At 41.5% G+C, this 21669-nt stretch overlaps 1 protein-coding gene across 2 annotated transcripts in view; it reads right to left on the reverse strand.

Moving 5' to 3' along the window:
* Positions 1-1839: 1839 nt before the first annotated feature.
* PIWIL3 (piwi like RNA-mediated gene silencing 3) overlaps positions 1840-21669 on the reverse strand; it is a 43897-nt gene continuing 24067 nt past the window's right edge. Inside the window, exons 12-20 of one of the 2 annotated variants that reach the window (XM_055375174.1) lie at positions 18822-19006; positions 17196-17268; positions 10677-10874; positions 10450-10553; positions 7946-8016; positions 7385-7535; positions 5615-5740; positions 2241-2388; positions 1840-2081 (exon numbers count right to left, since the gene is read on the reverse strand). In XM_055375174.1, coding sequence (XP_055231149.1) covers positions 1965-2081; positions 2241-2388; positions 5615-5740; positions 7385-7535; positions 7946-8016; positions 10450-10553; positions 10677-10874; positions 17196-17268; positions 18822-19006 — 1173 coding nt within the window. In that variant the 3' untranslated portion in view covers positions 1840-1964. Of the gene's footprint in view, positions 2082-2240; positions 2389-5614; positions 5741-7384; positions 7536-7945; positions 8017-10449; positions 10554-10676; positions 10902-17195; positions 17269-18821; positions 19007-21669 lie in introns of both variants that reach the window. The other variant, XM_004063189.4, reaches the window with a different exon arrangement.

Raw genomic sequence — 21669 nt, forward strand, 5'->3', positions numbered from 1 at the left:
ATTTCCCTGGTCACAGCAGTATTTCTAGTTATCTTAGAAAAGCAACAAATTAGTATATTAGGAAGGCTAAAAACATTTTTAAAATAACAAGAGCGAATCATGTTTAATTCATGTTAAAATCATTGATTTTAACACAAACAACTTTATTGAATCACATCATCTTAAATTTAACAGTGTTAGGAATAAATGATATATTGTATTTATGAACATTCAGAAAGTTTTAATGCCTACTTTCAGTTTGTTCTAAGAGATCTTTTTTAGACTTCTAGAAATTGATCATTATAAATCATATTCTAACTTAAGAACATGTTATCTTAGCATTTCTTAAATTACAGACCCAACTCAATGTTTATTGCTGTTGGCAGTAACTGCTCAGGAGGACATTACCTAGGTTACAATGTGTTTTCTAAAGTCTTTCCATTTTATTTCTTATAAGACCTGTTCAAATTGTAAACCTAATATACAATCAAGCGATTATGTTTCCAAATATACCTTTTCTTGTATATTTGAAGTTAATCCCCACCCCTACACCCACCCCCACAATAACACTCTATTTATGAGTATAAGAAAACAAAACAAGGCCAGGCGCGGTGGCTCACACTTGTAATCCCAGCACTTTGCGATGCTGAGGCGGGTGGATCATTTGAGGTCAAGAGTTTGAGACCAGCCTGGCCAACAATACAAAAGTTAGCCAGGCTTGGTGGCACATGCCTGTAGTTCCAGATACTTGGGAGGCTAAGGCAGGAGAATCGCTTGAACCTGGGAGGCGGAGGTTGCAGTGAATCGAGATCACGCCATTGCACCCCAGCCTGGGTGACAGAGCAAGACTGCATATAAAAAAAATCATCAACAACAACAACAAAAACCCATTGTTTCCTGAGTCTAATTAAGGATAGTTTTAGGTGGAAAGAAAAAAGTCCGCTTTCAAGAAAAACATCATAGCTTCACTTAAATAACTTACTGAAGACTTCTGATTATGATACAGCTAACATAATACACTGGGACTGTGCAATAGAATGAATTAAACAAATTCATTAAGAAAGGTTAGTTTTCCTTCTTTGTGGAAAGAGTAATCAAATGTTTGTGTTCCTAAGCTGCCAATCTTCTGTTGTTTTGTTTTGTTTTTGAGACAGAGTCTCACTCTGTTGCCCAGGCTGGAGTGCTGTGGCACGATCTCAGCTCGCTGCAACCTCTGCCTCCTGGGTTCAAGCGATTCTTCTGCCTCAGCCTCCCGAGTAGCTGGGATTACAGGCACCCGCCACCACACCTGGCTAATTTTTGTATTTTTAGTAGAGACGGGGTTTCACCATATTGGCCAGGCTAGTCTGAAGCTCATGACCTCAGGTGATCCGCTCACCTCAGGCTTCTAAAAGTGCTGGGATTACAGGCGTAATCCAGCTTTCCTTATGACCTTTCCACCAAAAATCCATCCAAATTCCCACCCCAGCACAAGGAATAACACAATGCTTCCTATGTAGCTCATCAGTAATAGGTTAATTCTAAATACAAAATATTAAACAGAAATTCAGTGTTGTTACTTTTATGTCTTCCTTTCCTGTCCTTTAACAAAAAAAAGTTTCAAAAATAAATTAGACGTACTTTTCCAAGTAGAGTTTACTTGTTCACAGATGTACTCTCTCTGTGACGAATGCCCCATCTTTTCAATTCTTAGAGTGGCCCTGCTTGGGGTGGAAAATGTTCAGTCACGTTCAGCTGTGAGATCTCTGTCACATATTTGAAAGGGAAACTGCAAGCCAAACCCTGTCAGTTCTCCTCTCTGGAAAAATCAGTCTGTGGTAGTATTGAGAGTGGAACATATCACTCTGAATCTCTCCTGTGTCCAATCAAAAACGATGAGAATTTAATGCTATGGACCTAGGAAAATATTTCAGACATCCTGCTTCAAAAGGAAGACAGGCTTACACGTTGTGGTTTCATTATCACATCAGGTCTTCTTCCGCAGGTCAAAGGTAAAAGAGACGAGTTGACAAGGAACGATTCGGTTCCTGGTGAATGGACTGCCCCACGAGGTAAGCCAGCTTGTGGGCATAGTGGCAAGGCGCTGGAACTCGGATGATGCCCTTTAGTAGGAAAAGAAAATACACAACTAAATTTTTTTCCCTTTACATCTACTTTCCCTAAATTTAAATTCATAGAAGCCAGTTCAGAGGTCCAACATTGTTCAATGTTGAATAGCACATTTAAAAAATCTGAAGAAAAAAGTAACAAAAAGTACTTACTGGCAAATTATAATACATGTGGCATAGACAATATGTTAAACGCTGTACTGTATCTGGGCTCAAGCCAATCGTGTCATAGATGACGTTATAATGAGTAGGGGTAACAGTCCCATCTTGCACAGACTGACTCACAATAAAAAAGTCATACCTGGAAATATAGGACATGTGGGTATCAGCTCATTTTAGAAAGAGGGTATATAGTAAACCTAATGTCTGAAATGAAAACATTTAGTATAATTGCTTACAAAAATCTATTCTATAGATTGTTTCCTTTACATTTAGAAACCTAACTGATAAACAGTGATTTGAGAAATCAAGTCTATAGAAGGCAATTAAATCACTGACACAGTAACTCTCGTGGGATTTTGCCTTCAAGTACATGCACTGAAACCTAGAGGAAGAAACAGGATTGGCACATTTGATCTGATATGGCCATAGATAATTCTATTCGGAGATTCTTGGATGAAGGCCTGCTGCCTCGCTGAGAATCACTGGACTATATTTAAACTGTTTTTTTTTTTTTTTTTTTTTTTAGACGGAGTCTGGCTCTGTCGCCCAGGCTGGAGTGCAGTGGCGCAATCTCAGCTCACTGCAAGCTCTGCCTCCTGGGTTCACGCCGTTCTCCTGCCTCAGCCTCCCGAGTAGCTGGGACTACAGGCGCCCACCACCACACCTGGCTAATTTTTTATATTTTTAGTAGAGATGGGGTTTCACCGTGTTAGCCAGGATGGTCTCAATCTCCTGACCTCATGATCTGCCTGCCTCGGCCTCCCAAAGTGCTGGGATTACAGGCATGAGCCACTGCGCCTGGCCTTAAACTTCTTAAACAATACAACCGGTAAGATTGATCTATGTGTTATAAATATTGAATTTATTTTTATGTGTACAATCTTATGTTGTACTTTATGTTTATGATACTTTTTATTTGCTCCATCCTTTAATCCTTTCCTGCCTTATGTTAGATTGATCAAATGTTTCTGCCTTTCCTTCATTTTACTTCATTTCTCCTCAACTCTTGGTATGAATATCATTAATTCCACTGTGGTTTCAAGTAAGTCTTTCATTTGTATAATTGACAAGTATACAGCAGCAGCAGCTTTATCATTTTCCCTGGTAACTAAAGAATCTTAGTGTATACTTTGACCTCATAATTCTTTTTCTATGTAAGTGCTATATCCAGTATTTTAGGTCTTGCTTTAATATACCCTATAAATTGTCATTTATGAAATCAAGGCTTTTTTATACTCCATCGTAACTGATCAGCATTGCTTCTTGCATTTCATTCTCTCTTAACTGTTCCATTTCCTTCTTCCTAAAATACAGTCTTTTTGGGTAGCTCTCTCAGTGAGTATCTGGTGGATCTGTTAATGTATATACTGTATATGCACTAACTGAGCATGTTTGTATTTCACTGTCACCCTTGATAAGTTAGCCGGGTATCAAATTCTAGCTTGATGGTTATTTTTAAGCATTTTAAAGATATTTCATAGTATTCTGGTTTCTACTCTTGCTGAATGTGATTTTTATTGTTTGTAAATATATTATTCCTGTGGTTGCTTTTAAATTTTCTTATGCCTGCTGAAGTTTCACTATAACATTTCTAAGTGTGAACTTTTATTGATTTTTGCTCAAATCTTGTTATTCTTCAATCTTAGGATTCAGAATCTCAGACTTTCTCTTTGAATATTGCTCCACCCCACCACACCCCCATCATATCTTATCTACTACTGAAACTTCTATTTGGTATAGAGCAAATCTTATTTTGCCTTACATTTTTCTAAACATTTTTTCATATCTTCCATATCTTTATGGCTCTCCACTGCATTATGGGAATTTGTGAACATACGTTCCAGTTAACAATTTGTTTTCTTTTATGTCTAACCTTCTCTTTAACCCTTCCACTGATTTTTCTTCGTTTTGAGTATATTCATGTTTGTTAGATATTCAAATACAAATTGACCTTTTCATTAGATATTCTTACGGCCTTTATTCCTTTTTATATCTTTTCTTATTTCAATACATTTTTATATAGAATGTCTCTAACCATTTCATCTTCTGGAAGTTGTATCTAATCTTAATGTCTTAAAGGCTGGCTCTAATTCATAATGACTTGCATCCTTATAACAAGAAAAAGACTTCTAAATTACTGTTTGGAATTACTTCCTTGTGTCCATGAACAACAGAGCTGACTATATGAAACTATTTTGTAGCATATTCAGTATTACTTTCTGAACACATCATTTCTTTGTTCAGGTTCTTAGGATAAGTGTCATACAAAATGTTTCACATAAAAGAAACTGGTCTCTTTTCACACTGCTGTTTTGTTTTTGTTTTTGTTTTTGTTTTGAGAAGGAGTCTCACTCTGTCACCCAGGCTGGAGTGCAGTGGCACGATCTCCGCTCACTGCAAGCTCCGCCTCCCTGGTTCACACCATTCCCCTGCCTCAGCCTCCTGCCTAGCTGGGACTACAGGTGCCCGCCACCATGCCCGGCTAATTTTTTGTATTTTTAGTGGAGACGAGGTTTCACCGTGTTAGCCAGGATGGTCTCGATCTCTGGACCTCGTGATCTGCCCGCCTTGGCCTCCCAAAGTGCTGGGATTACAGGTGTGAGCCACCGTGCCCGGCCCCACACTGCTGTTTTAAAGCAGAAAGACATTTTAAAAATAGAAACCTCTGGCTGGACATGGTGGCTCATGCCTGTAATCCCAGCACTTTGGGCCACCAAGGTGGGTGGATCACTTGAGGTCAGGAGTTCGAGACCAGCCTGGCCAACATGGTGAAACCCCGTCTCTACTAAAAATACAAAAAATTAGCTGGACATGGTGGTAGGCACCTGTAAGCCCAGCTACTTGGCAGGCTGAGGCAGAAGAATTGCTTGAACCTGGGAGGCAGAGGTTGCAGTGTGCCTGTGCCAAGATTGCACCACTGCACTCCGGCCTGGGCAACAGAGCAAGACTCCATCAAATAGATAGATAGATACTACCTACCTCTCAGGCTACTGCATAAACATTTTGATGGTCGTGATATAGTCAATATAATTTGATTTGTGATGACTCCAAATTGTCAATATAAACATCACTTGCTATCTTTTGTATTCATAATTAAAAGGGTTTTAGGGCCACACTGAAGTTAACTCTTACGTGGTCACAGACATTTACAAAAGTTTGATGAAGAAACTTCGACAACCAGAAGACTCATCGTGATTTCTAGATTCAAATGAGGAATCTCTGCCCAATAGTAAAAAAACAGACCACATTAGTTCTAAAGAATCAGCAATGCTTTAAGGTAAAGTTATTGGAATTAAGTGATTGTGCTGAACTGAAGGAAATTGAGAAAATTATAGAACCAGCTGCAAAAAATACAGGTGGCTTACCATTCATTCCTAGTCAACTCTACGTCAATAACTGTTCCTGGAGGTGGATTTTGAAAATCGCTTCCATGTTTAAGAAAAAATCTAGTGTTTATTCGTTTCTTCACCACAATGAAAGCTAGAGTGAAACTTTAAAAAATCAGGGTAAGTGTCACTATGTTTACTCAGTCTTACCTCAGAAGTACACAGTGTATTGAAACATCTGCTTTACATTTAGGACCCATTAAGAAGAATGGACAGCAGCCCTCCTTACACCCTAATTTTACTGTCTAAGCTCCATGTGCCCGATTAAAGCAGTAAATGAGGAGGTATTTATTCATAACCACCCACATCCCAGGGGAAGGGTCCCTTCCTCACAACTTTAGGATCATTCCTACAATCCCTGCTGAGCAATGGGCCCTCAGGAAACAGGAGTTTTACAAAAGTGGAGTTTTGTAGGTTTTGTAAGTCTTAGGGCTGGAGATCCCCACCAGCTGGCTCCTCCAGCCTGGAAACACACAAAAGTCCAGGATAAAAGAAGGATAAGTGTGAATGAACTATTGGCAGGCTACGTTAATGGATTTCTTTTTTTGAGATGGAGTCTCACTCTGTCCCCCAGGCTGGAGTGCAGTGGTGTGATCTCAGCTCACTGCAACCTCCCTCTCCCAGGTTCAAGTGATTCTCATGGCTTAGCCTCCCAAGTAGCTGGTATTACAGGTGTGCGCCACCACGCCTGGCTAATTTTTGTATTTTTATTAGTAGAGATGGGGTTTCGCTATGTTGGCCAGGCTGGTCTCAGACTCCTGACCTCAAGTGATCTGCCTGCCTCGGCCTCCCAAAGTGCTGAGATTACAGGCGTGAGCCACCACGCCAGGCCATTCATGGATTTCTATGAGTATCTGAATTTAACAAGCCCTCCCACAGCAAGACTTGAAACAAAGTAGGAAGATTCACTGGAACTTTGTGGTAGAAGCGGTCTGCTACTGCCAGGTCCAATTCTGCTTTGCATTCTGACTTGGGTGTGGAACACAAAATCCAAGCAGAAGGGTCTTACCAGCGCTCCCCCACTCATCCACAAAAGCCACTATTTGTATCAAGCTCCTACTCTCATCACACATTGTATTGGTGTTTTCCCCTAAAAAACATCAGATTTTTTTTTTCAAAGACTAAAATGTAGAGCTAAAATCTGCACAGTACCATTTTTTTTTTGAGACAAGGTCTCACTGTGTCACCCAGGTATGAGTGCAGTGCTCCTAGGCTCAAGTGACCTGCCCACCTCAGCTTTCTGAGTAGCTGGGACTGCAGGCACACACCACCATGCTCAGCTAATTTTTTCTTTTCTTTTCTTTTTTTGTTTTTGAGACGGAGTTTCACTCTTGTTGCCCAGGCTGGAATGCGATGGCGTGATCTCGGCTCACTGCAACCTCCGCCTCCCGGGTTCAAGTGATTCTCCTGCCTCAGCTTCCCGAGTAGCTGGGATTACAGGTGTGCACCACCACGCCCAGCTAATTTTTGTGTATTTTTAGTAGAGACAGGGTTTCTCCATGTTGGTCAGCCTGGTCTCGAACTCCTAACCTCAGGTGATCCACCCTCCTCGGCCTCCCAAAGTGCTGGGATTACAGGCGTGAGCCACCACGCCTGGCCAATTTTTTCATTTTTTGTAGAGATGGGATCTCACTATGTTGCCCAAGCTGGTCTTGAACTCCTGGGCTCAAGTGATCTGCCCACCTTAACCTTCCAAAGTGCTGGGATTACAGGCATGAGTCACTACACACTACAGTTAATACAACCTACTTGTTAGGAGAGATGGTTTTTAAGTAGGTCGACATCTTTTTCGCTTCATGGTCAAGCAATGCTTGAAGCTGACCATCTCCCACTCCATCCCGATACACAATAACAGAATGTGGCATCGATGATTCGTTTTTACACCAGACATCCAGGGCAGCTGAGAGGAAATCAGAAACTTGCGTAAATAAACCGTTACTTCGAACAAACTAGCCTTTGCTGCTTTTGACAAATTCTAGGTCCATCTTTCAACACTGCAGCTTTCAGGGCAATTTTACTGCTTAAGTCCTGTCTATTCTGGGGTTCCTCAACAACAGCACTATGGAAGTTTTGATCCAGAGAATCTGTGGTGGAGGTGGTGGAGGTGGGGTCAGCCTATGCATGGGAGGATGTTTAGCAGCATCTTTGTCCTCTACCCACTAGACTCAATGCCAGTAGCACCTCCACCCCAGTCGTGACACCAAAAACTAAAGGTTCAGTCATTACCAAGCGTCCCCTGGAGGCAGTATGTCCATTGGTGGAGAACTACTTGTATAGTGTCGGGTTCCCTGACCGCTACAAGACACTGACCTTTCAAGCAGATCTCCAGCTCCTTCACAAGCTCTTCTCCTGTTTTCTGGATGACACATTGAGAGTACCACCTGTTCTCAGAAAAACCACCAGTTTGGAAAACAAGATTCTTAAAATCTCATTTGAGTCTGCATTAATCTATGGGCAAAAAATATTACTATCAGTAGTTAAGGACATTTTAGCATCAGTTCATATCTCTACGGAGATCAAAGTATTGGTCTCTTTTGATACCTTAGGCATTTTAGAAAATTTTGAGTGCATACAAATAGTCAAGTAGAATGGAAGCATTTATTCACATTACTACAAATTAATCATGCTTTATTGTACAAGACAACTGCAGTTTCACCTATGGGGGAATGCAATAAAATGAAATCCCTGTGCTCCCCCTGGTTCCTGCTTTGGGACCAATGCCCTCAACAGTGGCTCCTCCGTGTTCCCCCTCACTGAGGAAGGGGTTTGCTTTGGAATGGTGGCAGCTGTTGTCACAACTTCAACATATCTAGTAAAATGGTATGTTGTCTCAAGTTTCTATCCCCTTACCGCATTCTTATTTACTTCACAGTAACCCCATCTGACCACCGGATATATTGCGATGTATCTGTCTGTCTGCCTCTTCTCACTAGGATTTAATCCATAGAGCATGACCAGGCGTCCTGGCTCCACATTTTCACTGCCAGTGTCAGCATCTGAACATGGTAGCCACTCAAAAAAATCTGTTGATAGCTCCAAGAATGATTTGGCTCATGATGGTCTCTGCTTTCTTGGGTTTGGAGTATGTAATTGTAATATTTACTTAGCTATGTGTGTTTCTCTTTGTTTAAGGTATTGGCTATTTTCTTTCTTTTTTTTTTTGAAACGGAGTCTCGCTCTGTCGCCCAGGCTGGAGTGCAGTGGCGTGATCTTGGCTTACTGCAAGCTCCACCTCCCGGGTTCACGCCCTTCTCCTACCTCAGCCTCCCAAGTAGCTGGGACTACAGGCGCCCGCCACCATGCCTGGCTAATTTTTGTATTTTGTTTTAGTAGAGACGGGGTTTCACCATGTTAGCCAGTATGGTCTCGATCTCCTGACCTTGTGATCTGCCCGCCTCAGCCTCCCCAAAGTGCTGGGATTACAGGCGTGAGCCACCGCACCCGGCGGTATTGACTATTTTCATAATTTTTTGGAAGTTTTTATTTGATTGGAAAGCAGATTTTACACTATTAAAATAAGTATTATTTGAGAAAAGCATCTGTTGAATAATTGAAAGTATAATTTTTCCCTATGATTGCAACGCTATTTTCAAACAAAAAGTAGAGCAAAACAATGTTACCATATTGAAGCAGAGTATGACTGGAAAAAAGTCATCATCTATGGAAATAAAGACGGATCTTCCTTTAAAGATATTCCTGAATTATACCTAGTGGGCCACAATCATTATTAAACAGAGGTAATTTGCAATGGACATACATCAAGTAATGTGCAAAGGACTGCAAACTTAAGACTGCAAACGTATTTCAAGGTGCAGTGTGGTTTCTACTCTGAGAACAGAAAATAAAAGGGCCCTGGGAGAAAAGGAGAGCATAGGATGTAGACACACATCTCCTTTTGGAAGTACATCACTTGGAGGTATAGGAAGACAAGATCCTATACTTATAGATCTCTGGCCACTAATTATGTTTCCATGTCTCTTTACCCATGCACATCTGAACTATTTCACTATGTGTTAATGATCTCCATTTAAGACATTTACTGATCAGAGCCTATGGTAGGCAGAATTCTACCTGTTCTAATCCCTGGAGCCTGTGATTATGGCAGAATACCACCCCTGTGATTATGTTATGCTATATGGCTCTGTTGACTTTATGATAAAAGTTTTCCAAATGAATCATTTGTAATTACATGAGCTCCTTTAAAAGCAGGGATGTTTTTTCTGGCTGATGGCCAAAGAGGAGGTCAGATTCAAAACAGAACAAGGGCTCAATGTGCTATGGCTGGTTGGAAGATGGAGAGGGGTTTGCTACATGAGAGTAATCAAGACTGGCCTGCAGCTGACGGTCAACAACAACAACAACAAACAACAACAACAAAAACCAGGGACCTCTGTCATCTAACCACAAAGAAATGGATTCAGCCACAATGACATGAGCTTGGAAGGGGAGGGCTATCAAGCCTCCAGATGATAATGTGGCTTGGCTGACACCTTAATTTATGCCTTGTAAGGTCCTGAGAGCGTGAACTACCAGGTGTCTGATCAGAAGAACCGTGCAGATAGAGACGGGCATTGTCATAAACTGCCACGTCTGTGGTATTTTAGGCAGCAATGGAAAATGATGTAGAGCCAGCCAACCATGCAAAATGTTCTGGGAACATGACTTTGCCAGAAAAATCAGGAGACTACATGATTAAGAGTAACTCATCTGTCAAATTCCCAACCTCTTGAGTTAACAAATATTAATTAGGTTCATCTTTTCTATTTGGTCCACAGTCAGCTACTAACTAAACATGTCAACCAGAGCTTACTTACTTTGTTAATTCAGCATTGGTACTTGCAACAAATCCTGCTATTGATTTCTGTCGATTTACGATATCGTGGAAACAATCAATGCCAACGAACATTGTTCTTTGTACCTTAAGTTTTTTTTTGAAAAGGTAGTGGAGTTAGAACGTGAGCAAAATTTAAGCATTAACAATTAAGAGAATCTTAAGTTTTATTAGAAGTAAGTTAAACGAAGTCAATGAAATACAACATACGTCTGTCTCCACCTTCCAGAGGGCTCCTCCCATCTTGCAATTCATCTGCTGGGCAATCTTGGTGACAATGGTCCTTGCCTGGACTTTTTCTAAGGTCTTTTTCACCACACACTGGCTTGGAATTGGGCATTTGGTACATAGGTATCTTTTTATGCTGTCATATCTACGTTTGTCATCATTGGGCAGGATACAAATCACCTTGAAAACCAGCAAACATGACATTCCCTAAGATACAACAACAGTGATACAGGAAAGAAAAACCATCTGGAGCAGGCAACTTAGGTGGAAGACTAACAAGCTAGAGTCAATTTATTAAGAAAATATATGAGCCCAAGAGGGCGAAGGGTCTAGAGCCATGTTATTAATTATAATTATATCAACTTATAACATGTATTTATTAGAAAATTATTACATTAGTTATTACTTAATTGGAAGGGTGAATGTGTGGAAGTAACAAATTATAATTAACATTATAAACTATAACATTAAGTTATAAGTGTTTATAGTGTTGTAAATTATAGTTAACATTGTTATAAGTTATAAATTACAGCAATTGCTGCAAGATGCAATTTGGCAATATACATCAATTGCTTAAGCCTGCAATATCATTTCCATCCTAGTTATTCAGGTTCCAGGAACTTATCACCATGTTGACAAGGATGGGTTAAAATCAGGCTGAAGGACACAATGATCAGGACAGTCACCATTTACAGGACTATCACTGAGAGAGGAGAAAGGAAAAAAAAACAAAAAACAAAAAACAGTTAAGGCAGGTCCATACTAAAATTCTTTTAAACAGCCTGAAAAATCAAGCTGCAGCTGCACAGATAAGGGAGCAAGGCCTAACGCAGAAATGCTTTTGTTCTTTGTGTAATCAGCAGGCTCCCAGGAAAGTTTCCTCTGCTCCTACAGACAAGTACACAGTGCGGACTCCATGGGCAGTTGCATAAGGGGGAGGCTTGGCTGAGACAGGCCTGCAGCTGCACAGATGAGGACAGTTACACAGACAGCTACACAGATAAGGGAAATTTCTTAGAAAAGCTTTTGTGTTTAACTGTAAAATGGCAACCCTCTCGGGCCCCCTCTCTGCTGCAGAGAGCTTTCCTCTTTTGCTCCAACCTTACTCTTGGTGTCCACACTCCTAAATTTTCTTGGCCGTGAAACAAAGAGCTCAGATAACACCGCAGACAACGAGACGGTTTCATTGACCCTAGACAGCTTCCTCATGATGTATGTATAGGGCACTTGCCGAGTGGTTCACTTGGTAAAGTTAATACTTTCAGCAACCCACTGAAATAAGTAGTATTATCCCCATTTTACTGCTGAGTAAGCAAACGTAGGAGTTATGGAAACTGCCTGATTTTCCAAGGTTTCAAATATTGGGTTGGATTTCCAGTGGGAAACTAAGCAGTTAGGCAGACTGGTTACTAACTGACCTGTTCCTGACTTCCTTGGGAAAATAATTATTAAGTTATTTTTAACACAATGATGTTTATAGGAAGTTTTTGGTGGACATCTTTTATCAGATTAAGGAAATTCTCTTCTTACTCTATACTGTTTTTCTTCCTTTCACGTGAAAGGGTGTAGAATTTCGAATGCATTGTCTTCATTGACAAGTATTTGGTTCCATAGTTCAGACTAAACAGTTAATCATTTGCATTTTTTTCTGAAGGTGACTTATTTCAAATTTTCAAATGACTGGCATATAGTAGCTTTTGGTGTTTCATATTTTATTAATCTCTGGTGAATCTATACTAATGGATTCTACTTTTTCTTTTTTTTTTTTTTTTTAGCTTTAGTCTTCTTCAGTCTTGACAGTATTAAATTTTGATATTTTCAAAAGGACCAGCTTTAAGTTTTTTGGTTTTTGTTCAGAGATGAGTGGTGAAATTAGAATTATGTGTACAGATTAGAAAACAGCATCACCGGCTGGGCGCAGAGGCTTACGCCTGTAATCCCAGTACTTTGGGATGCCAAGGTGGGCAGATCACAAGGTCAGGAGTTCAAGACCAGCCCGGCCAATATGGTGAAACCCCGTCTCTACTAAAAATACAAAAATTAGCCAGGCATGGTGGCGGGCATGTGTAGTCCCAGGTACTTGGGAGGCTGAGGCAGGAGAATAGCTTGAACTGGGAGGCGGAGGTTGCAGTGAGCCGAGATTGCATCACTACACTCCAGCCTGGGTGACAGAGACTCAGTCTCAAAAAAAAAAAAAAAAAAAAAGCATTACTTCAATATTAATTTTCTTAATTGGGTAACGTGTTTAAGTAAGAGTATGTTCCTTTGTTTTCAAAATACCCACTGATGTATTTAGAGATTAATGAAGCAGCATATCATACACACACACACAGTAACTGCCATGAATTATAATCATATGCATATGGTAAAGGAGAAAAAGAATAATTATACAACTGTGGTCAAATGTTTGGGTAATCTGGATGATGGGTATAGAGGGGGTATTTGTATTATTTTTCCAATTCTTCCTGTAAGTCTGAAATTACACTAAAATATAAAATTAAAAGGAATAAAGTTTCCGAATATCTAAAAAAAATGAAAGGTTTAGATTGGATTAATGCATAATTTTAAATAGAATATTTGTAAAATTTGGTGTTTAAAATGAGGACTACGTTCCCTACTGGCATTTTTACTGCAAATGTCTGATTTTCAGGAATGAGTTATTAGTATTAAATGCAGTGACTTTTTTTATTCTTGTAGCCTTAATACTAGATTTGCTTCACTTCCTGTAAAGAAAGCTGTAACCTGAATATACGTTTGTGGCAGGCCAGTTTTTACTAATGTAGGCCTCCATCACAACTCTTTCAGTACTGTGTGGTTAAGTTAAATATTAACAGCTAAAAAAGCCAGTGCCCTTATACAAACGCTGGAATGTAACAAAAGCCCACCAAGAGTTTTGCCTAGGCCTTTCCTGGGCCTCACAGCATGACAAAATAACGAAGGAATTCTTAGCAGGACCCATTTAGGATTAAACAGGTTTTACTGGGGGTCTGAAGAAAATCCCCAGGCTTCCACAAACAAGTTTATTGGAGGTCTGAAGGAATGCCCCAAACCTCCATGATTTAGCAGCAGACAAGATAAGGGTAATCACCGTAGCCCCTAGACCCATTTAGATTAAGTAAATTTACTGAGTCTCCAGAAGAAGGTCTTCAGGACTCAGACCTTAGTTATAAATGAAAAGTTAATCACTTATGGCTGGGCATGGTGGCTCACGCCTGTTATCCCAGCACTTTGGGAGGCCGAGGCGGGCAGATCACAGGGTCAGGAGATCGAGACCATCCTGGCTAACACAGTCTCTACTAAAATATAAAAAATTAGCCGGGCATGGTGGCGGACGCCTGTAGTCCCAGTTACTTGGGAGGCTGAGGCAGGAGAATGGCATGAACCCGGGAGGCGGAGGTTGCAGTGAGCCGAGATCGTGCCACTGCACTCCAGCCTGGGCGACAGAGTGAGACTCCGTCCAAAAAAAAAAAAAAAAAAGAAAAGTTAATCACTTATGTCTTTAGATAAATGCACACTTAGACATAGACATATAGCTTAGAAGATATATAAGCTCTGAAAACCTTTGTAATTTTGAGTTGGTCTGGAGATAATTTCCAGGCCTTCTCCCTGTAACTCGTTACAGAAATAAAAACTCTCTTCCACCCCAGTCTGCATCTCGTTATTGGGCAGTGAGAAACAGCAGCCCGGCCCCTCAGTTTGCTCCGGGAACAGTTTCATTTCCTCTATTTCTGCCTTATGTATCCCAACTCGCATTTATAGGATTTTAATTCTTTATTATTCACATACACGTGTTTCCTCATTATGACTCATTTAAAATAGTGATCTGCAAGCTGTCTGTACCTGCCATAAAGGAAACCGACACATCCCCAAACATCAAGTACTTGTGAATGCCTGCTCGTGTCATTACCAGTCACATTTGTGAAGTTCACATTTTATTTTAGGTACAACATAAATATGTGGCCTGCTATCTTTTTATTACATCAACGTATTTTCTTACACAGCCTTGTTCTGCCTTTACCTCATGCCACATGGCTTGATTCCTAGTTACATACATGAATCCCCTTCTATTGCTGGTCTATGGAGATTTCCATCTGTACTGGAACAGTTTTATAAGTGATTTTTAGTCCCTATTTTATGGATCATTTCCAACTATTTGGGGTACATAAGATTGTGGACATGCTTCCCCCATGCCATCTGACATAATGCCTTAAAATATTTAAGGGGATACCTTAAGAAATTGTTCCAAAAGGCAAATCTAGGATGAATAAATGAATAAATGAGTAAATGAGTAAAAGTAGGACAAGTTCTTCTTCAAGAGGCAGAAGTTCTTTAAAGAAAGCCCCACATTAAAAAGGTAATCTTGAGGCCGGGCGCGGTGGCTCACGCCTGTAATCCCAGCACTTTGGGAGGCCGAGGCGGGTGGATCACGAGGTCAGGAGATCGAGACCATCCTGGCTAACACAGTGAAACCCCGTCTCTACTAAAAATACAAAAAATTAGCCGGGTGTGGCGGCAGGCGCATGTAGTCCCAGCTACTTGGGAGGCTGAGGCAGGAGAATTGCTGGAACCTGGGAGGCAGAGCTTGAGCCGAGATCACGCCACTGCAGTCCAGCAGTGACGTGGAGTCCAACTCGCCTGGGTAACGAGTGAGACTCCGTCTCAAAAAAAAAAAAAAAAAAAAAGGTAATCTTGAGCTTTTCAGGCAGATACCAAATGAGCAAAGAGATTCCTGTTATGAGAATAAGCTGGAATTCAAACAGCTGCCAAAGCCCCTTTTACTCTGATTCTAATCCTAGAACAGGAAGCCTTGCTGGTTCCCAATGGGGGCTTCTCTTACCGAGAGGGGGCCAGGAAAGAATAAAACAATACTCAAGTAACAGGAAGCAACACATAAAACTTAAGTCCAACAGGATTTCAAAATGCAGACATTACATTTCAGAATGCATACGGCTCACACAAGGTATTCTTCAGGGTATCCTACAAGGGTTCCCTAGGGGCAATTAAAAGAAGATCTAGAACTAGAAATACCATTTGACCCAGCCATCCCATTACTGGGTATATACCCAAAGGACTATAAATCATGCTGCTATAAAGACACATGCACACGTATGTTTATTGCAGCACTATTCACAATAGCAAAGACTTGGAACCAACCCAAATGTCCAACAATGATAGACTGGATTAAGAAAATGTGGCACATATACACCATGGAATACTATGCAGCCATAAAAAATGATGAGTTCATGTCCTTTGTAGGGACATGGATGAAATTGGAAACCATCATTCTCAGTAAACTATCGCAAGAACAAAAAACCAAACACCGCATATTCTCACTCATAGGTGGGAATTGAACAATGAGATCACATGGACACAGGAAGGGGAACATCACACTCTGGGGACTGTTGTGGGGTGGGGGGAGGGGGGAGGGATAGCATTGGGAGATATATCTAATGCTAGATGACGAGTTAGTGGGTGCAGCACACCAGCATGGCACATGTATACGTATGTAACTAACCTGCACAATGTGCACATGTACCCTAAAACTTAAAGTATAATAATAAAAAATAAAATAAAAATAAAAAAAGAAAGTCTAGGCTTCATGTAAAACACAATAGGAAAACATTCTGGTTTCATGGTCAAGAAACAAAGACATCTTCCCACCTCTACCCCTCAAGATCATCCTGGGGGAAGAAAGAAGATGAACTAGTGTAAAGAGCCCAAGAAAGAAAAAGAATTTGCTGTAGTAATTCAGATATAACATAATGACAACTTGGTCTAAGACACCAAATGGAAGAAAGGAAAGAACAGACTCCTAGAAAAATACCAGGCAAGTATTGCCTGGCACAGTGGCTCATGCCTGTAGTCCCAGCACTTTGGGAGGCCGAGGTGGGCAGATCACTGGAGGTCAGGAGTTCGAGACCAGTCTGGCCAACCTCATCTCTATTAAAAATATAAAAATTAGCTGGGCATGGTGGTAGGTGCCTGTAATCCCAGCTACTTGGGAGGCTGAGGCAGGAGAATTGCTTGAACCGGGAGGTAGAGGTTACAGTGGGCCGAGATCATGCCACTGCACTCCAGCCTGGGCCATGGAGCAAGACTCCATCTCAAAAACAAAAAACAAACAAACAAAAAAACCAGGCAAGAAGAATAACACAGGCTAGAAGATCGTGATCACAGACTTGGCAGGTTACACCTGGGGGTAAAAGTAATGAATGTGGTGATTATTAATACCCACACTACTTTACATTTGTATGGTGTATTTTTTCAAGTTAGGAGATGTTAAAAGTAATTACAAGTCTCCAAGTCTGAGAAAATTAGCATACGATTGTGATACTCAGGAATAGCTAAACCATGAAAGTTTGTGTTCAGCTAATAGCAGATTAATCTGCTTTCGTTGGCAAGTTCAGGAAACCGACGACAACATTTTGAATTCTAAAATACTTATCAAAATGGTTTAGAACAATAACTAAAAGACTGTACATGTATCAACTAGACACTTACCATCTGCAGTGTTGGTCTAGTATATTTCCGTAATGTGTCTATATAGGAGTTAGCATCACCATCTACTTCAATCCTAAAAAATAAATATAGCATCCACATCCAAAAGATACCAACCAGTGAAACAAACGTTTCACCCAGCAAATTAAATACAAAGTAAGACATGATAAAATACCAAGATATGCATTTCAGTAGAAAGTATGTTTAAAAGAAAAAAGACAGTAGACTTTCAGTTTCCGATTCTACTTGTAAGGAGCTTTGAAGTCACTACTCTGCCCTAACAGCAAGTTAAAAGCTAAACAGACTGAAAACAATGAACAGCTCTCCTAGGATTTTCAAGGGAAGTGAGGACACAGGGCAAATCACTGCCTCCAATATTGAAGAGACAAATAAGCAAAAACAAGGAGTCCTGGCTAGCTGGAGCAAAGACTCTGGAAACTTCCCAGGGAAACAGTTCCTGGGTCAGACCACCTGAACTGTAACTGATGAATTACTGCAGGCTCAGCATGGACAACTGTGAGGGTTAAAAATTCCAGGTATACCCAGTCACAGGAGGGTCCCCACAGTTTTGAGAGTTTTACCTCTAGGAGCTTGACCAGGTTCTCACAGTAAATACCAGAGGAAAATTGTTTAGTGCTTCCAGCAGGGGGAGGGGAAAAGAAATTATTTTGAAATACACCAGGGTCCTGTGTTCCTAACAGGCCCTGCCCTCAGGAGAAGCTAGTTAACCAGAACATAACTTTTTTTTTTTTTTTTTTTTTTAAAAAGGTTTAGGTTCAGGGGTACACATGCAGGTTTGTTATATAGGTAAACTTGTGCCCTGAGGGTTTGTTGTACAGATTTTATCATCCAAGTACTAAGCAAAAGAAGCCGAGGCTGAGAAGACTACATACTGTATGGAGTCTAACTAGATGACATTCTAAAAAGGCAAAACCATGGAGACGGTAAAATAAATAAATAAATAAATAAATAAATAAATAAATAAATAAATTAGTGGTCCTCAGAGGTTGTGGTGCAAGGGGTAGGTGGTGGTAGGAAGGGATAATTAGGTGAAGCACAGAAGACTTTTAGGGCAGTGAAAAATACTGTGCATGAAACCAGTGGTGGATACACGTCATATACATTTGTCCAAACCAGTAGAATGTACAACTCCAAGAGTGAACCCTACTGTAAACTATGGACTTTGGGTGATTATGATATTTCAGTGTAGGCTCATCAGCTGCAACAAATGTACCACACTGGTAGGGGATGTTGATGGGGGAGGCTATGCATTATTGGGGGCAGGATATATATGAGAAGTCTCTAACCTCCTCTTACTTTTGCTGTAAACCTAAAACTGCTCTAGAAAGTTTTTTAAGTTCAGTTTTTGGAAACATGCGTGAGAATTCTTAATATTCTCCCATCCATTCACATCAAGTTCTTAATTCTCATACCTTCTACAACATGTATCTTAATAGCCATAAACCATATATCACAAAGTCTGTTTTAATATTTTTTGACTAGAGATTAGACTTTACAAACTTTTAAGGTTTTGATACAGTGACCAATTCCTACAATTTAATATTTTAGTTATTATACTTTAAGATTGCTAACAACCGATTTTCAAATGGGAATTTCTGCTCTACTTACATTTCTGCTGGTTTCATAGTTATGCCCATGGGGGCTGTGACACTCTGTAGATGACCCTTTAAGGACATGGCTTCTCTGTGACTGCTCCTGCTATAGAGTATGAGCCAACTATGTAGTGGCATTGCATTAAGTAAGGGTAATTCTCTTATTTCTCTTGACCAGTCTCCTTGTGAATTGGCTTTAACCTGGAAAAGAATTATAAGACATGGCATAAAACTTTATTTTAAAGATCAGCTTATCTGAGATCCTGTACGCTGTAAATCCGTGCTATCTCCTATTGAAATGTTACAATTATAAACTTGAATGGCCAATGTAGGTATTTTTTTCATTAAGATATAGGTTAATAGGACTGGAATTCTATCCTAGGTGTTAAAAATTTTAATTGAGAGGCCATTGCAGGGGAGATGGCTCCAGAGCTTTAGGTTCCTATGTAGGCAAAGCAAACTCCAGTATAAACAGTAAAGCAAAGCCAGAGACTTTACCAATCAGAAACTACCAACTACCAACTAGGGTCCTTCCACTCCTTAATAGATCAAATGTATTTTGTCCTATTTTGCATCGGCCTATAACAGCTCACTGCTCACACTGCTGCAGCAGAACTCTCTGAACCCCTTCTGATTGAATGCTGCACAATTGGTGAATCAGTCTTAGTGCAAATAAACTTAATTTTATTTGAAGTTTCTTTTGGAGCTTTTCAGTGCTGTTAGACTCAGACTGCCTCCTCATACTGTTCTATCACAGCATGTGCTCCCTAAACATTTAGTCTTTTAGTGGGAACTTTATTCCAAGGAATGACACTTGAGACATTTAACCAAGGATGGAGTAAGATGGCCAAATAGAGGGCTCCACTGATCATCCCTACAAGAGGAACACTAAGTTTGACAACTATCTGTACAAAGGGAGCACCTTCATAGGAACCAAACATCAGGTGAGCACTCAGTGTCTGGTTTTTACTTTATATTGCTGAAAGAGGCACTGAAGGTAGGAAAAACAGTCTTGAATTGCTGATGTCACCCTTCTCCCACCCCTGCATGGTCAAGAATCTGTGTAGTTGGGAGAGGGAGAGCACAGCAACTGTGAGGTTTTGCATTAAAATCAGCACTGCCCTGTCACAGCAGAAAGCAGAACTGAGCTGTACTCAGCTGATGGCCACCCATAGGGGGAACATTTGATTCTGGCCCTAGCCAAAGGGGAATTTCCCAGCCCAGTGGTCAGAGCTCAAGTTCTGGAAAGCCTCACCACCATGGGCTGGAGTGCTCTGTGGCCCTGAGTGAACCTGAGAAACAGTTTAGGCCACAAAGACTGCAATCCCTAGGCAAGTCCTAATGCTGATCTGAGCTCAGAGCTCGTAAACTAGGGGTGGAGGGGTAGGGGACATGATTACTGAGACACCAGCCAGGGTAGCTAAGAGAGTGCTTGCAGCATCCCTCCCCCAACTCAATGGCAGCACAGCTCAAAGCTCCAAAAGAGATCCCTTCTTTCTGCTTCAGGAGGAAAGAAGGAAGAGTGAAGACTTTGTCTTGTATCTTGGATACCAGCTCAGCTACAGTAGGACAGGACAACAGTCAGGGTTGTGAGGCCCCCATTCTGGACCCTAGCTCTTAGATGACATTTCTAGACATACCCTGGGCCAGAAGGGAAACCTGTTGCTTTGAAGGGAAGGACCCAGCCCAGGCAGGATTCATCACCTACTGACTAAAGAGCCCTTGGACCCTGAAGAACCAGCAATAATACCCAGGTAGAATGTGAGGGCCTTGGGTGGAACTCAGACATGCTGGCTTCAGGTGAGAACCAGCATATTCCCAGCTGTTGTGGCTATGGGGAGAGACTCCTGCTTGAGAAAAGTAGAGGGAAAAGTGGAAGAGTAAAGGGGACTTTGTCTTGCACCTTAGGTACCATCTCAGCCACAGTGGGGTAAAGCACCAAGCAGGCTTTTGGGGTCCCCAATCCCAGGCCTTGGCTCGTGGATGGCATTTCTGGACCTGCCTGGGGCCAAAGTGGAGCACGCTGCCCTGAAGGGTAAGTCCTAGGCCTGGCAGCATTCACCGCAAGCTGACTGAAGAGCCCATGGACCTTAAGGGAACACTGGCAGTAGCCTAGCAGTACTCCCTATGGGCCTGTGGTGGTGGTGGCCATGCGGTGAGGCTCCTCTATGTGTAGAAAGAGAAGGGGGCCGGGTGCGGTGGCTCATGCCTGGAATCCCAGGACTTTGGGAGGCCAAGGCAGGTGGATCACTTGAGGTCAGGAGGTCTGGCCAACCTGATGAAACCCCGTCTTCTACTAAAAATATAAAAATTAGCTGGCTGTGGTGGTGGGCGCCTGTGATCCCAGCTACTTGGGAGGCTGAGGCATGAGAATCGCTTGAACCCAGTAAGTGGAGGTTGCAGTGAGCCAAGATTGCACCACTGCACTCCAGCCTAGGTGACAGAGCAAGACTGTCTCAAAAAAAGAAAGAAAAAGAAAAAGAAGGAAGGGAAGAGTGAGAAGGTCTGCATCACGTGGTTTGAGTGCCAGCTCAGCCACAGTACAAAAGAATACCAGGTGGGTTTCTATGATTTTTGACTCCAGTCCCTGACTCCTGAATGGCATTTCTGTACCTGCCCAGGGCCTGGGGGAACTTACTGCCCCTGAAGGGAAGGACATAAGTCTGGCTGCTTTACCACTTGATTGCAGAGCCCTAGGGCCTTGGGCCAACATAGGTGGTAGCCTGGTGGTGGTCACAGTGGGCCTTGGGCAAGACCTAGTGCTGTGCTGGCTTCAGGTTGACCCCCTGCAGTCCCATTGGTGGTCACCGCAGGGATGCCTGTGTCACCCCAAACCCAGCTCCAGGCAGTTCAGCACAGAGACA

The sequence above is a fragment of the Gorilla gorilla genome, chromosome 23, assembly GCF_029281585.2.
Source record: "Gorilla gorilla gorilla isolate KB3781 chromosome 23, NHGRI_mGorGor1-v2.1_pri, whole genome shotgun sequence".
NCBI classification, from domain to species: Eukaryota; Metazoa; Chordata; class Mammalia; order Primates; family Hominidae; genus Gorilla; species Gorilla gorilla.